The sequence below is a fragment of the Bos indicus genome, chromosome 28 (genome assembly GCF_029378745.1).
Source record: "Bos indicus isolate NIAB-ARS_2022 breed Sahiwal x Tharparkar chromosome 28, NIAB-ARS_B.indTharparkar_mat_pri_1.0, whole genome shotgun sequence".
In the NCBI taxonomy this organism is placed as follows: Eukaryota; Metazoa; Chordata; class Mammalia; order Artiodactyla; family Bovidae; genus Bos; species Bos indicus.
Window position 1 is genome coordinate 29,950,811 of NC_091787.1, and position 16,839 is coordinate 29,967,649.

At 40.5% G+C, this 16,839-nt stretch overlaps 1 protein-coding gene across 4 annotated transcripts in view; it reads left to right on the top strand.

Annotated features, from left to right (window-relative positions):
- The first annotated feature begins 423 nt into the window (after positions 1-423).
- The window catches only part of VCL (vinculin), a 109,171-nt gene continuing 92,755 nt past the window's right edge, over positions 424-16,839 (top strand). For 3 of the 4 annotated variants that reach the window (XM_070782216.1, XM_070782217.1, XM_019953761.2), the window contains exon 1: positions 424-702. In XM_070782216.1, the coding sequence (XP_070638317.1) occupies positions 535-702 (168 nt within the window). In that variant the 5' untranslated portion in view covers positions 424-534. The remainder of the gene's footprint in view (positions 703-16,839) is intronic. The other variant, XM_019953762.2, reaches the window with a different exon arrangement.

A 16,839-nucleotide genomic window follows, 5' to 3' on the forward strand; every position in this document is an offset into this window, starting at 1 on the left:
CTTGGGGAGCAGGGAACAGACTAATGGCTCTCGGGTCTCCTCGGACTCCAGCGCCGCCAGAGGTGAGGAGACCCCGCCCCACTGAGGTGATTCTGCAGAGGGGCGGAGTTCTGCAGAGCCGGAGCGGGAGGCGGCCTCGGGGGCGGGGCCCCCGGCTCCAGCCGCTCACTCCGCTCCCACCATGCCCTTATAAGGAGCGCCCGGCGTTAAGGCTCGGGAATCCGGTCGCAATCCCTGCGGCGCAGCCCCAATCCCAGGCCCCTCCCTTGGGAATGGGGGCGGGGCGGGGTCTTGGCGGCGCGGTTGCGGGGGCGGAGCATATCAAAGAGAGACCAATAGGAGTGGAGTCCTGGGTCTGAGCGGCGCTTCCATTGGGCGCGGCGACGCGAGTGGGCGGAGCGCCCGTGAGGCTGGTTACACTGAGGGAAGCCCCGACTCTGTAGTCGTTGCTCAGAGTCCGTCTCTGTGCGGGTCCCCGGCCCCCGGTTCTCAGTTCTCTGTAGCCCGCGGTTCGCCGCCCCGCTCGCCGCCGCGATGCCGGTGTTTCATACGCGCACGATTGAGAGCATTCTGGAGCCGGTGGCGCAGCAGATCTCGCACCTGGTGATTATGCACGAGGAAGGCGAGGTGGACGGCAAAGCCATCCCTGACCTCACCGCGCCTGTGGCCGCCGTGCAGGCGGCGGTCAGCAACCTCGTTCGGGTGAGTGCGCTGGGCCTGGGATGGGGATCGGGGGCGGGAGACGTTCCTGGGGTCCTGGCTCGCCTCACGGTTCCCGGTCACTGCCTTTGAGTTTGCGCGTGGACTCGGGAGCCAGATCGCCTCAGGTTTGAATATTGACTCCCCCGCTCTCTGACCTTGAGCGAGCCCTCGGGCCTCTCTGAGCTTCAGTCTCCTCATCTATAAAATGGGGACAATCCTAATAATGCCTGCCTTGCGGGTTTCTTGTGAACATTCAGTGAGGTGGTATTTATAAAGTGCTTAGCCCAGCTTATGACCTGTAGTAAGCGCTCAGTAAATGCTAGGTGTTAGGTTGTCTGATAGCCCCTTTCCTTAAGCTGGGTGTCGCCCCTCCCGTTGACAGCTTTGCTCTCAGCTCCTTTTTAGGCCTCCCCAGCCTGGCCTCTGGGCTGGCGGGTTCCTCTACTGACTCCCTGCCTCTCCTTCCAGGGATTCTTAAATAGGAGCCACGTTGTTCTCCCTTCTGATACTTCTGCCCCTCACCTTGAAACCTGCCTCACCCACCACCCCTTCCCAGAGCTCCGCGGGTCCGGCCCTTTTGTCCACTTGTCTTACTGACCCCTCAAGTCTGTCTCCTCCCTTCCTGAGGAGTCTACTTCTGCTCACACCTCTGGCACTCACAAACGCCGGGTGACTTCTTTATGCAGTAATTCGTGGGCACCAATCCCTTTCCCCCTTTCGCTTAACCCCGCTGCTTTTCATTCCCGCCCCCTCCCCCAACTCCTGTGGAGATTTCCACCTGGCTTTACCTGCTGTCACACGGCTTCCTCCCCCTGGGGCCTTTCCAGACCCGGGGGCCCTCCTCCTCGGCCCCTCCTCCTGACAGGAAGCAAGATGGAGCTGCCGGGAGAGGCCTGTGGAATCTGGGATCTGCGGCCCCTGCCGGAGAAAAGAACGGGGCGTCTCCTCCCCAAGCCACAACTTTCCTGGATGGCTAAGTGGCTCCGCAGACCCCTGTCGCCCACAGCGGTGACTCGTAACTGAGGTGGTTCCTGGAGGAGGCGGAGCCCGCTTCTGAAATGGGAAAAGAGGTGCCCAGTCTCCTAACACCCCGCTGGCTAATATCACACTTTTCTTTCCCACCCTGGGTGGGTGACTCAGAAGGCTGCTGCCTGTGAGAAGCAACTTCGGAAAAAGTTCCTAAGGCTTCCCCACCGAGCTGTGTAAATAGAGTGTGTCAGGGTAGTTAGGAGGCTGCGAGGCCACTGTGAGTCTGGGTGCGGCTTGGGCTCCTTATCTGATTAGAGCACTTCAATGCACTTCAGCTGCTGAAAGTCTTCCTCAGTCTTCAGGGGCCCAGTTCAGGAGACTGGTAACTAGAAGACACTACTGACCAAATTCCCCATCTGTTTTCCCTGTAGATTTAGTTAGACTGTACTCAGGAAGAATACTGTGTTCACTCAAAATGTCTAGTTCTACATTGTTCATATTTTTTTTATAACTTATTTTAATCTAAGGCTCCAGAGTACATTCTTATGTAGTGTTGTCTAACATGGCTGCATTCCAGGCCTCCATTTTTCAACAAATAGGAAACAATGTAAAGAGACAAGGTAATAGTGTCCCTCCAAGGAGTACTTCAGGAAATGAAATCTTAAAACCACATGTTGCACTTGGAACAGAGCTGGTGTAGTCTAGGGGCTGATATCTGGCTAGGCTATTTAGAGAAAAGTTATTTATGAGCTTCAGTGCATGAATTAATAAGAATTGAATGTCTGTTGTATAGGGAACATTTTAATAAACCAGGTTTTCAGGTTGAAATGTGCATTAGAATCACCAGTGGGGCTTTTTAGAAATAAAGATGTCCAGCTCCCATCCCAGACTTACTGAGGAGGCTGGGTCAAGGTCTTTGTGTTTTTAAGAAGCTCCATAGATGGCTGTGATACAGTCCCTTAGTAAACATTGTAATAGATTCTGTGAGACAAACAGAAGAAACGAGGGCAGTGATAAGCTAAAAACAAAATTATTACATACTTTCCAATACATTACAAAAGAAGAAATTTGATAGGCGTTAGCAGAGAGAAAGTGAGGAGGATTGTGCTGATAGTCAGTGGTGAACAAAAGTACTTGTGATTAAGTCACTTCCAGGTTACAGCAAGTAGATTGTCTTGACTCGCTCAGGGAGGCAAGCTGGAGAGAAACTGGAGCTGAAGTTGGTGCATGCTGTATGGGCAGTTTAACAGAAGTCCAATAAAATGAAAAAGAATGGAAGGGAGAGGATAAGAGTGTGTGAGGGAAACTGTATAGATTGTGTTCTGGGGAGCCCAGAGGATTTACCCATTGCTTGGAATTCTGGGTGACTGTTGTCGCCCTTGTGTATATGCTACTGAATTGTGTACATGTGTCAAGTTCCTAACTAGATTGTGTCTCATATGATATGTATGTGCTCCCCAGTTCCTACCCTTAACATTGGCACATGGGATGGCTTGATATTGTTGAAGGAAAGAAGGAACTATGGGAAGGCAGATAAATTAGGAGACTAAAAATTGGTTGGTCATGAAGAAAATGAGAGGACTTTGGGTTTGGCAGGCAAAATGGAGCAGGAAATAGGACTATTTTAGAAATACAGTAGAAGAAGAATTAGTAGAGCCTGATTATAGAACTCTCAGGGAAGAAATGTGATGTTCCTCTAATGAATCTGATTTTTGAACAAGTATTCCAAAATGTATGCAATTCACATTTCTTTCAGTTACCTTGGGAGGCTATATCCCTATTCCAATGTTTCTCTTTGGGATTTTTTTTTTTTTTTTAACAGATTATATATATACAAATAAATTTGTTTTATTTTGGTCAAGAAAATTTTGTCTGAAGTGGGTATTGCTTAACCTTACTACTATTTTTGAGTCTAAAGTGACTTTTGAATATTTCCAAAATGAAAATATACCCAATGATGATGAAATTCTGCATTGTTAAGCAGTGGTCATCCACTTATCAGATCGGTATTTATTGAGAACCCCCTTTTAACATCAAAGCAGTAAGTATTATGTTGGCCAGAGTAAGTATAATATTGGATTGAAAGTCATAAGTGGCCCAGAGAAAGTGATGTATGGAAGTTCAGAGGAAGATGAGGTCACTTTTCTTGAGAACATGGGGAAGACTTTATGGAGAAGGTAACCTCTGAACTGGCCTTAAAGAAGATGGTATTTGAACATTTAAGGATGTGGTAATCCCGGGGATGGGGGAGCCTGGTGGGCTGCCATCTCTGGGGTCGCACAGAGTCGGACACGACTGAAGTGACTTAGCTTAGCTTAGCTTAAGAAAGGCATTATAGGTAGAAAGGACTACCTGAACAGAGGCATAGAATTACTGAGAATCTGAGGGAGGACCAAGTTTTGACTTAGGGAATCATTAAGCAAAACATTTGGATTTGCAATTTTTCATGTTATTTGTTAAGTAAAAGTAGTCTGGTCACTTGATATATGTATCATCACAATTGAGTCATCACTTTTACTCCACCCTTAGAGAGAGGGTAGGATGAGATTATTTACATGTCTTTTTTCTAGTGAATAAGATCATTTTAAAAAAAACAGCTTTGTTGATATATAATTTACATACCATACAATTCACTCATTTAAAGTGTACAATTCCCTGTTTCTCAGTGTATTTATAGAATTGTACAACATCTCCAGAGTCTAATTTTAGGACATTTTTGTTCCCTCAGAAAGAAACTTCATACCCATTACATTCACTGATTTTCTCCCATCCCCTAATACCCTAGCCTTAGGCAACCATCAATTTGCTTTCGGTCTTTATGGATTTGCACATTTTGGACATTTCATGTAAATGGAATCGTAAAATATGTGGCCTCCTCTGTCTGACTTTTCACTTAGCATAATGTTTTCATCTGTGGTGTAGTATGTGTCAGAAATTCATGCCTTTTTGTTGCTGAATAATATTCCATTGTATAAAATAAGGCCATTTTAAACACAGAGAGTGATTCTAATGCAGTAATAAAACAAAGAGGGGACCTAGGAGAAAGAAGGGTGGGAAAGGAAAAATAGAGGAGGGGTACAAGTTTTAAAAGCAACGTGAAAAATTCAGACGTCTTCGGCTGTCTGTGTTGTAGCATGGTATATAAATTTTTCTTTTTTCCCATTGAAGTGGCCCATAGAAATTTGAGTCTTTGTGACCGTAAAGTCATGCCAGTTTTGTTAATGGGGTTCATACACTTTGCCTTCTCCATTGCATCTGAGGGCATGTGTTGTAATTACTCCTGGGGCTCATGAAATATTTATTTTGGGAGTTTTGTGGCTTTGACTTTTATGAGCCTCACCCATATATCATACCCTGTTGGGACCAGCTCTGGGACAAATAGCAGCATTGTCTTTAAACTGATAGATGGGTAAGACTGTTCTGTTCTTAAAAAGAAATCAGCAGTTTATTTTGTTGTTAATACGTTATCTGTATTAACATCTGAAATTATTCCTACTTTAATTTCTTTTGGTTGATGTTGGACTCACTTCATTTAAAATAGATAGCAATGTTTGGGTGACAGGGCTATGGGTGACCTTTCTCTTCTTAATATTCTGTATTTTCTAATTTTTAAAATGGAAATATTCATTCCTATATTAAGGAAAAATTAAGGTAAATAATAAGAATATATAATTCTTTATAGTTTATAAAATGCTTTCATATAAACATATATATAATCTCATAGCAATCCTTTAAGGTAGATATTGCTATGTTCCCAATTTTACAGATGAAGATACTGTAAATCAGTTACGTAACCTGCCTGCAGTGGCACAGCTGCTTAGTAGTGGAGCTTGGACTCGAACTCTGTTTCTCTCACTCTGGACCCTCTGCTTTTTTCACTTTACTTTGCTGTGTCCACTTGTCCTGGATCTGGCAAGATTATCTGTTTAAAGCCTGCCTTTGGCATGGCCTGTGTGAAGGGCCTATATTAAAAAAATGATGTGAAGGTAGTGTTCTGTTTCACAGCGACATTTAATTCTGCAGCTTAAAAAAAAATAGATACAGATAGTACAAAAGTATTTATGTCTGTAAAAGATAGACTTTTTCTAGTGTATTTAGAGGCTTAGCTTGAAGTCTATTAGAACTAAATAGTATTTAAAGTAGGTTTGTAGGATTTCTTTATATTTAAATAGTATTTAAAGTAGGCTTGTGGGTTCTTTGGGGAATTATGAAGTTTCATTTGGAACAGATCAAAAGAGATATACAAATGGGACTTAAATCTGCTCATGACTGAGAGAATGGAAGAGTTTTGGAGACTGTGTTTCTACAACTATGTTTATAATTTTAGTGGAGCCCCAGTTTAAGTATTTGTTTATATATATACTGACACTATAGAAAGTTGGGCTTTTCTAAAGCTGTTTTATAAATACCACTGGTATAACAGTGGACACAATAAAAGTTATTTTATATTTCATGGACAAAATAAAAGTTATTTTATATTTTATGGACAAAATAAAAGTTAAAGTCCTGTGCTGTCAACCACAGTATCCTAAACTGACTCCTTTTGCCCTTGTCAGGAGTAAGGACGGCTTTAAGGCAACTGCTTTTATGGATGTGGGACTAATTTGGATTTTAATATTTCTTGTATATTTGTTAAAAGAGTAGTCTGGTAATTTTATATACTTAATTACTGGTTATTTTTACACACACACACATATATATCTATAATACTTATGTTTTATATGTATCACAACTGAGAGGGTCATTATTTTAAAAGCTTTCTGACAACTTCCTGGTCTTGCTGGCACACCTTGAAAGAGGGTAGGATGGGAACATCTTAATACAGTATACAGCTAGCATAGCAGGTATTGTTTTTCTCTTTTGACAGCCATCATACTTGGTCAGTATTTGTCTTCACTGGGTTGAAGGTTTCTCAATGGCAGGGACCATGTCTGTGTGTTTGCTTCTTTATTTCCAGTGTCAAGTTGGTAATAGGTATGAAATATAACTTTAAAAATACTAAATACATAGCATTCATTTTTTATGCACAAAATATTATAATAGAAATTTTTGTGTGGCAAATATCTTCCATCCCCAGCTTTTAAACATGTGGTGTACTGAATTTGAACAGTCTCTTCAAATTTATAATAGGCCTCATCTGAAACAAGTAGAATGTATACTGAGAGGGAGGAATGAATGGCTAACTGCCCATTGTTTGAGATAACAAAAGTGTTAGGCTATTTTGGGTTGTGGTTCTCTGTTTCAGAGTCATTTCAACTATGCAGGCCACTTACTAAATTCATAATGTGCGAATATGTTGCCTCCTGTCTGAAAGTGGCATTGAGATTTTGCATTCTTTTTGAATTGTTTTGTCTTTTTAAAATTTAACAGTTTAGTCCAGGGGTTGATATAGTGTTTGGAGCTCTGCTAGTTACAGTGCAGTATCATACCATGAGTCATCAATGCCTCATTAAAAGATTTTTATTTCCTTGAACCATATGGCAGAAGACAAAGATTTCAGAAAGTTGATCTGGTTCTTTTTTGTGTTGTGGCTGATCTGCGGCCCAACTTTTTCAGTGAACCTTATGTCATGGTCACGACGGTGGGGTATATTTTTACATAATAAACCAGCATTAGAGCAGTATCAAAAGAAGTAGCTGTATGGAAAGAGCAAATGTCAGAGATCAGTTGGTATCCCAGCAAGTTTTCTCTCTAGGATAATGCTCCGTGCTCAGGACTCTTGCTGAGAAGGGTTATTCTGTCAGTTCATGTTGCTTTCAGGCCAGTCTGCTTTTAAATCTTCCCAAATAGAAAGGACTAAAAGAAGAAAACAAACTTTAGCCTTGGCTTTTTAAAGCTCCAACAGCCTTCAGTGCTATGTAGTATAAATATTTCAGAGTGAGCTTTAAGGGGTAAAGTTCAAATCTGTAATAAGACTCTGAAACACCCAGAGATGAAAGTTTATATATGTGAGGAAGGACCTCCCATTGGAGGCTTTCATCTGTCTTTCTGTTACTTGTCTGGACCTGTAGAATCCTTACAGTATACATTTGGGTATATTGGGCCACACAGTTAAGTTCAGATAACATACGTTTTGAGTTATCTAGGTGACTACTCCTCTGATTTTTTTTCTGTAATTTTCTTATTCAGTTTCTGTTGGGAATGGTTATGAGAGGAAGGCTATCTTACTTGTTTCTCCTTAATAATTTACAAAAGAAGTTAATTAGGGAAGGAAGTTGAAATAAATATATAAGTAGAGGATTTTTGTTCATTTGTATTTTTATCATAGTTAAACTGTTTTATCTTTCATTTAAAATAATACTAGTGAATAGTATACTATCAATAATTATTTTTTGTCATGCTGAGCCTTCATATAGTCTTTCAAAAAGAACAGTTTTTCTTGTTACAACAGTATTATACTTTTTATTGTTGAAATTTATAAAAATCTATAGTCACAGTCTTCTTACAGTGTTTCTCAGCCTTTTCCAGTCTTTTTCCTCTAGTCCAAACCCATTTGTTTCCACAGATATAAATACAAAGTTAACTATATATAGATGCACCAGTTCTTATCCTTTTCCACCACTAACACCCCTCCTCCCAAACCATTTAATTCACTTTACTGCTCAAAAATTTGCAAACAAAAGCAAGGAAACCCAGTCTGTTATAACTGTCCAGGATTTTCACTGCCATGTGCTGTTTGGGGAGCCATAATACTTAGCTAACAGCTCTTTCGGAGAAGACAATGGCACCCCACTCCAGTACTCTTGTCTGGAAAATCCCATGGATGGAGGAGCCTGGTAGGCTGTAGTCCATGGGGTCGCTAAGAGTCGGACACAACTGAGCGACTTCACTTTCACTTTTCACTTTCATGCATAGGAGAAGGAAATGGCAACCCACTCCAGTGTTCTTGCCTGGAGAATCCCAGGGACGGGGGAGCCTGGTGGGCTGCCGTCTGTGGGGTCGCACAGAGTTGGACACTACTGAAGCGACTTAGCAGCAGCAGCAGCAACAGCTCTTTAAGTGAGTGACGAATGAAATAAGTTCAAAATAATGGGCTGGGTCCGGAAAGAACTTCTAATCTCAACATCCTCTTTAAAGATATGGGGTCTTTACATTGAATAAGTTTGTGCATTTTATGTACACAAAGGGATAAGGTATGATAGAGTAATGAATAAAAGAGGACTTGTATAATTAGATATAGGCAGTTAGGGAGTGCTTGCTTTCTTTCCAGTCCCTTGGTAAAACTTTGTAGATCTTCTGTTCTTATATGCTGGGTCATCAATCTTTGGATAATTGATTTGATTGATTGTGTGCTTGTTACTCTCTCTCTCCCTACTCCCCTAGGCTGTCTCCCTCTAAGACTGCTGGTTTCTGGAGGGCAAAGACTGGTTATATTCTTCTTGATATTCCCAGCATTGTCCTTATCTTGGTATCCCAGGTGGTGCAGTGGTAAAGGATCTGCCTGCTGGTGCAGGAGACTGGAGTTTGATCTCTGGGTCTGGAAGTTCCCCTGGAGGAGAAAATGGCAACCGGTCCCAATATTCTTGCCTGGAAAATCCCATGGACAGAGGAGCCTGGTGGATCCTCTGTCCATACAGTCCATAGGGTAGCACAGCATCAGACATGACTGAGTGCACATGCACATGCACACTTATCCCATCTTGTGCTCATAGTATTCCTGTGATAAATGTGTTGTGCTTTGATATTCACTGTAGCCGCTAGTCATCCTAGGTTTATTCATGATGATAAAGATAGCTCACTATCTCTTGCCTCCATTGGATGACTTGGTATTCTCTTCTGCCCTTCAGTTCAGTTCAGTTCAGTTCAGTCGCTCAGTCGTGTCCGAGTCTTTGCAAGCCCATGAATTGCAGCACACCAGGCCTCCCTGTCCATCACCAACTCCCGGAGTTCACTCAGACTCACGGCCATCGAGTCGGTGATGCCATCCAGCCATCTCATCCTCTGTCGTCCCCTTCTCCTCCTGCCCCCAATCCCTCCCAGCATCAGAGTCTTTTCCAATGAGTCAACTCTTCGCATGAGGTGGCCAAAGTACTGGAGTTTCAGCTTTAGCATCATTCCTTCCAAAGAAATCCCAGGGCTGATCTCCTTCAGAATGGACTGGTTGGATCTCCTTGCAGTCCAAGGGACTCTCAAGAGTCTTCTCCAACACCACAGTTCAAAAGCATCAATTCTTTGGCACTCAGCTTTCTTCATAGTCCAACTCTCACATCCATACATGACCACTGGAAAAACAGATTCATAAATATTATATTGTGTTGGTTACATAATTGGAACTTTAGATTCCAAAAACTGTAACTTCTATCAGAAGTCAGCTTTTTGGATTGGTATGAATGTGGGATGTGTGTATGTATAGAGGATGAGAAGAAGTGAATCTTAGAACTAAAAATGTTTTACAAGTATTGTTAAGTTGCAGAAAATAGACTCTTGGCCCTTAGAGAATTTCCCACTGATAAGATTTCCAGTTGAATGATTTTTAAGGGGAAAGTGGCTGAATTTCATTGCAGTTGGCCACAGTCCAAGCCAAAGTCATTCCTTCTTTTGAAATAAGCTTAACTTATTCCCATAGGTAGGCTTTCTGTGAAGAAAGAAAAATGGTATATTTGTTCTTAGATTTGAAAGTTGAGGGACCAACTAGCAACTTATCTAGCTTCCCTGTATTTCCAGCCTTCTCTCTGTCCCCACCCCATCCCTGGAGAACTGGATCATCTTTTATCTGTAAGGTGGACAACACGTTTTTATTCATTTAATTCAAATAGATAAGGATATCTGAATGTGCCGGTAAATTTCTAGTAACACTCAATTTTCTTATTGTATGGCTGTCACTCAACAGCAAAATTAGTTATCAGACTCTACTATGCACATTGCCTGGTGTTCTGAATGATTTGTTGTCATGCAGTCACTAAGTTGTGTCCAACTCATTGTCACCTCATGGACCACAGTATGCCAGGCTTCCCTGTCCTTCACTATTTCCCAGAGTTTGCTCAAATTCATGTCCATTGAGTCAGTAATGCCATCCAACCATCTTATTCTCAGTTGTCCCCTTTCTCCTTCTGCCCTCAATCTTTCCCAGCATCAGGGTCTTTTCTAATGAGTCGGCTCTTCACATCAGATGGCCAAAGTATTGGAGCTTCAGCTTCAGCATCAGTCCTTCCAGTGAATATTCAGGGTTGATTTCCTTTAGGATTGACTAGTTTCATCTTGCTGTCCAAGGGACTCTCAAGAGTTATCTCCTGTGCCACAATTCAAAAGCATCCATTCTTTGGCATTCAGCCTTCTTTATGGTCCAACACTCAGATATGGTCTGTGGCCTCAAGTTGTTAAAACACAGGTGAAATTTATGATCTTATAAAAGATTTAGCTTATCCACATTCTCTCCATGCATCAAATTATTGTGGAATTTAAATTATTTACTTAAAGGGTTGTGTGTTGATAACAATAGTTTTTATTCCTTGGAGCCATGGAGAAAGTATGAGTGGTCTAGCAGCAGAACGCTCAGGTGGTGTGCCCCCAGTTAGGAAAAGAATTCTGATCATTGGCTTCAGCTTCCCTCTTCCTGTGATTCTCTAGGCACAGTGGGTATTCATTTCCTCAAAGCTGGGTGCTGCTTGTGGGCTATCACATGGGCTGTTCCCTCTGCCTGAGCTACTCTTTACTTGGATTTCGAAGTAAAGCTGTTCTTTACTTGGATCATTTCTGTTAATCCATATTAAATATCAGCTTTTTAGGGTTGACTCTAAAAAGTCAAAGGTTGACCTCCTTGACTCTGCCTTCAAAACTATGTTAGGTCACTCTATCATATGATTATTTTTTTCTTTATTGTGCTTTTTATAATTATAAGTCATTATTTGTGTGATGATTACTTCTTTAACATCTTTTTCCCTCTAGAGTCCCATGGGTAAATACTGGCTCTGCTGTGTTTGCCCCTGAATTTCCAGCACCCATTGAAGTGCTTGACACATAGAAGAGTCTTAAGGAATGATTGTTGAATGAACAAGAGGGAAGACCACTTGCTGCTTCCCTACCCCTAGACTGTTCTATGCTTCTTTGGAAAAATGTATATCATGCATGGGTGAATCTTGGCAAAATTTAGCTGTCAATTAGGAAAGCAGCTGTAAATCATTGCTTAGCATGGGGTATTGCATGCAGTAGGATCATCCAATTCATGTTTCCTGAATGAATAAATTCTAGGCATAGAGTCCTGGAGTGCAGATGGGGATAATCCTTTTCAGCACAGAATCATGCAGGGTATGTAAATGTAAATAAAAATATAGCGTGGGTTTGGGATTCTCTATTAGTTTTGATGCTTTGTAAATGAACAGCTTTGGCAATGTGCATCTAGTATGAGTTAGCAAATACCAAAATCAGATATAGATATAAGGTACTCCCCTGGAGAAGGGTATGGCAACCCACTCCAGTATTCTTGCCTTGAGAATCCCATGGACAGAGGAGCCTGGTGGGCTATAGTCCATAGGGTCACAAAGAGTCAGACATGACTGAAGTGACTTAGCATGCATGCACGCACACAAGGTAATTCAGCCTAGAATATAATGGTTAAGAGTAAACACTTAAGGTTTAAATCCTGCCATTGATTGACACCTACAACATATATAACATTGGAGAAAGTATTTAATTTCTGTTTCTCATAGTCCTCTTCTGTAAAACAAAGCTAATATTAGTATCTGACTTAGAGTGTAGTATTGTGAAGATTAATGAGTTCATAAAAATGTTTAGAACTATGCCTGACAGGTAAGAGCTCAGTGAGTGTTAGATATATTAATATATTTTCACATGATTTTTAAGTTATATTTTAAATGTTAGTCTAATGAAAAGGCAATGTTGATTTTTTTTTTTTAATGTCTAACTCCTAACTTTTACTGAACAAGGCAAAGTGCCAGTGAAAGCTTTCCATAGAATTCCATATGTTGTGGAATATACAGTTTTATCAACTGTGGGGAAAATATATCTCACAGTTTAGGTGCCTGAGCCTTTGATTGCCAGTTTCTTGCGATTTAAATCAGACATCTAAATTTATGATTGATATCCCCTTTATTTGGAGCAATAGTGAGGGTACCCACCCCAATTTAAAAGCAAAAATTGAGACTTAGGATTTGAGCTGTATTCCAAGCATTCATTGTCCTATTTTCTAAAAAAGAAAAACACTGAAGGGGTAGTCACTAAAATAAATGGAATTGGCTCTTACAGGTGGGGTTGAAAACTATCATGCATTTGTGAGATAGAATTCATCTTGTTCTGGAACAGCCAAATTGATTTAACAAATATTTAATGACTACATGTTATGCTGGATACTGGAAAAGGTTAGTATCTCTAGCTTGAAAGGAAGGATAGAATCTCTTCAAATGTCCCATCAATATAAGAGTAATAGGTGGACTTCCCTGGTGAGTAAGAATCCACCTTCCAATGCAGAGGATGTGGGTTTGATCCCTGGTTGGAAAACTAGGATCCTACATGCCCTGAGACAGTTAAGCCGGTATGCAGCAACTACCGAGCCCCTGTGCCACACCAAAGACCCAGCACAGCCCTTCTCTCCCCGCCGCCCCCGTCCCCCGCCAGAAGAAATAGTGAGTTAGAAAAAACTATTATTTCTAATGTTTCAGTGGTTTTCTTTTAACATGCATATTTAGCTTCAAAATCTTAAATTAATTGGCACCTTTACTGTTTACTTGAATAAAATGGCAAAGTATTTGTAATCCCACTGTCCCCTTATATATGGTTGTATGAGATTTTGTTTCTCTCTTGATTTTTTTTCACCCTGTAAATTAGACACTGTTGTTCTCTTATACTGTTGCTTTCCCCCTCATTTACCTATGTGTTCACCGTTTTCTTTGTGATATAAGAGAAACTGAACAAATCTCCCTTCTTCCTGAAGTCTCTCCTTTACTAATATCTTTAGGTGGGTCTTTGGGCAGTACACACTCTAGTTCTTTTATCTGAAAATATCTTTTATTTTGCCATCTGTTTTTTGAAAGATAATTTCATTGGATATACAAAAATAGGCCAGTAGTAATTTTTCTCCAGCACCTTGAAAATATTATTCCAGTGTTTTCTGCGTTCACATCTGCCATCAGTCTAATTGTTATTTTGCTCCAGATGATGATTTTTTTCCTTAGTGAGTTTTAAAGTCCTTATTTATCTTTCTTGGGATTTTTTGGGCTCCCTGATTTTGAGGGTCAGTTTCTTTTATCAATGCTAGAAAATTCTTAACTATCATCTCTTTGAATTTTTGCCTTTCTTCATTTTGTTCTCACCCTTTGGAAGCGTAGAGATTTTCTCACTCTATCCTCTGTATATCTGAACTGCTTATATTTTCCATTTCGTTATTTCTTCAGCTCTTCCAGTTTGTTCGTTCTCATTCAACTGGGTCTAATATGCCATTTAATTCAGCCATTGAGTTTTTAATTTTTTTTTTTTGAGTTTTTAATTTAAATGGCAGTATTTTTCATTTTTAGAATTGTATCTTTTTCAAATCTGGTCAGTATTGGTAGTCTCTTGTTCTTTCATCATACTTTTTTAAAAAGATTGCTTTTATTTTCATTTTGTTTGATGAAAAACATCTTGGAGTGTAAGGAATTATGAGAGTAGAAAGGCACTTATAAAATCTGTTGAAATGCCAGGAAATCATTACTGTTGAAGTCACTGATTCGTTTTTTTTTTTTTTTTTCCCTCTTTTAAAAAGTTTTTATTGTAGTAAAATATACATAAAATTTACTGTATTAACTATTTTTAAGTATATCGTTTTGTGGCATTAAGTACATTCACATTTTTCTTTAGCCATCACCATGATTTCCAGAATCTTTTATTTTTCTCAGTTGGAACTTTGTACCCATTAAACCCTAACTCCCCATTTCTTTCTTTGGTAAGTGCAATTCCACTATCCATCCCACTTAATTTGACTTCTCTAGGTACCTTATGTAAGTATAATCATACTGTAAGAACAGTATTTGTTCTTTTGTGAGTGGCATATTTCACTTAGCAATGTATCTTTGGATTTCATCCATGTTGTAGTAAGTATCAAAATTTCCTTCCTTTTTAAGGCTGAATAATATTCCATTTCATCACATTTGGCTTCCAGCGTTTGGCTAAGGCAAGTAATGCTGCTATTTCATCACACTTTTAATGCTTTCTGAGGTCTGGATTCTGTCCCCGAGGGGTATAAACTGACGAACTCATGGGGGACTGCAAACCCAACTTCTAATATAAGGGAGCAAACTTGTAATCAAAGTCTGAAGGACCTTTTAAAGAGTAAGGTGGAAAGAAGACAAGAGGGGAAGTTCATTCTGTGTTACAGAGAAGCAGTGTTTGAAGCATGAGAGAGTGCTCCAGCCAGAGAAAACCTGGAATGCCTTCTGAGCAGAGAGAATGAAAAGATAGAAGAGTGTGAGTGTGCCGTAGGGAGTGGGGAAGCTTTAGTGATGATACTGTTAAGGTAGATTGTGCTAGTTTGTGAAGGGACTTACATGCCATAATCACTGAACAAACCTTCAATTTTTGAATAAGTGAAAATTTTACCCTGGTTCAGAATTTAAAATAGTGAATTGTCTCCATCCCACCCTTGAATTCCAGCCACCTTGGTTCCCTCCTCAGAGGAAACTAATGGATAAAGGAGACCAAATGTCTTGAGTGTGCTTCTAGAGATAGTTATGCATATTCAGGCAGTTGTATTCCTCTTATACAAATGGTGACCTATTACCTTGTTTTGTTCCTTGATTTTTCCCCACTTAACCTGTTTAGATGGAGAAGGCAATGGCACCCTACTCCAGTACTCTTGCCTGGAAAATCCCATGGACAGAGGAGCCTGGAAGGCTGCAGTCCACGGGGTTGCTAAGAGTTGGGCACGACAGAGCGACTTCACTTTCACTTTTCACTTTCATGCACTGGAGAAAGAAATGGCAACCCACTCCAGTGTTCTTGCCTGGAGAATCCCAGGGACGGGGGAGCCTGGTGGGCTGCCGTTTATGGGGTTGCACAGAGTCGGACACGACTGAAGCGACTTAGCAGCAGCAGCAGCAGCAGCAACCTGTTTAGAAGAACATTTCTTATCAGTTTATGTAGAACTTTCTCTTTTTTTAAATTACATTTTTTTTCTTTCTGGGCCATACCACGTGGCATGAGCGGTCTTATTTCCCTGACCAGGGATCGAACCCCAGGCCCCTGCAGTGGAAGTACAGAGTTCTAACCACTGGTCCACCAGAAAAGTCCTATCTTCCTTTTGTTTTGAAATTGAAGTATAGTTGATGTACAATATTATATGTTATAGATATAGTGTTATAGATACAGTAGAGTAATTCACAATTTTTAATGGTTATAGTCCATTTACAGTTATTATAAGATATGGGGAATATTTTCTGTATTGAATAGTATATCCTTTTAACTTGCTCCATCCAAGCTTTCTCTTCTTTTGATAGTTACATGATGATTCACTGATGGTTGTAACACAGTTTATTTAACTAGACCCTTGTGGAAATACCTTAAGTTACTTATGATCTTTTACTAATTCAGGCAGTGTGGCAGTGAATGACATAGATATGTCATTTTATATGTGTGCAGGTACATTTATAGGATAATTTTTAGAAAGGGAATTATTTTCGTGTTATATTATGTTCATGAACTCTGTTTCATGAACATTCTAAGCCCTGGATGTTTAGGCAGTGGAGGGATTTTAAGCTGACGTTTAACATGGATAGTTTTGAGCTTTAGTAAGACATCCCTGGTAGTGGTGAGGAGATAGATCAGCAAGTGAGACACAGGAGTTGGAGAGCCACCCATTAAAAATGGTTAAGGTTGCCTTCAAGCAGCGGGAGGGATGCAGATAAAGAGGGGACATTCTAGAGAGAGCGTCTTTATTATGTAATTTACATTTGGATTCATAGTATTCTCAACAATATGTCAGTAAAACAAATGTTTTTAAAACTATTTTACGTATCCTCAATTATTTTATTTATACTGTGTGCTTATCATTCCCATTTTATAGGTGGGATAACTAAGGCTCATAGAACCTTGAGCTAGTAAGTGGCAGGGCCAGTTTTAATTATGCAAATAAAATCACTTTGAACTGCATGACAGAATAACTAGAATCCTTATCAAATTTCAAAGAAGTCAACAATTTTATTGACACAGCAAGTTGTATCCACACTTTTTTGATCTCATGTG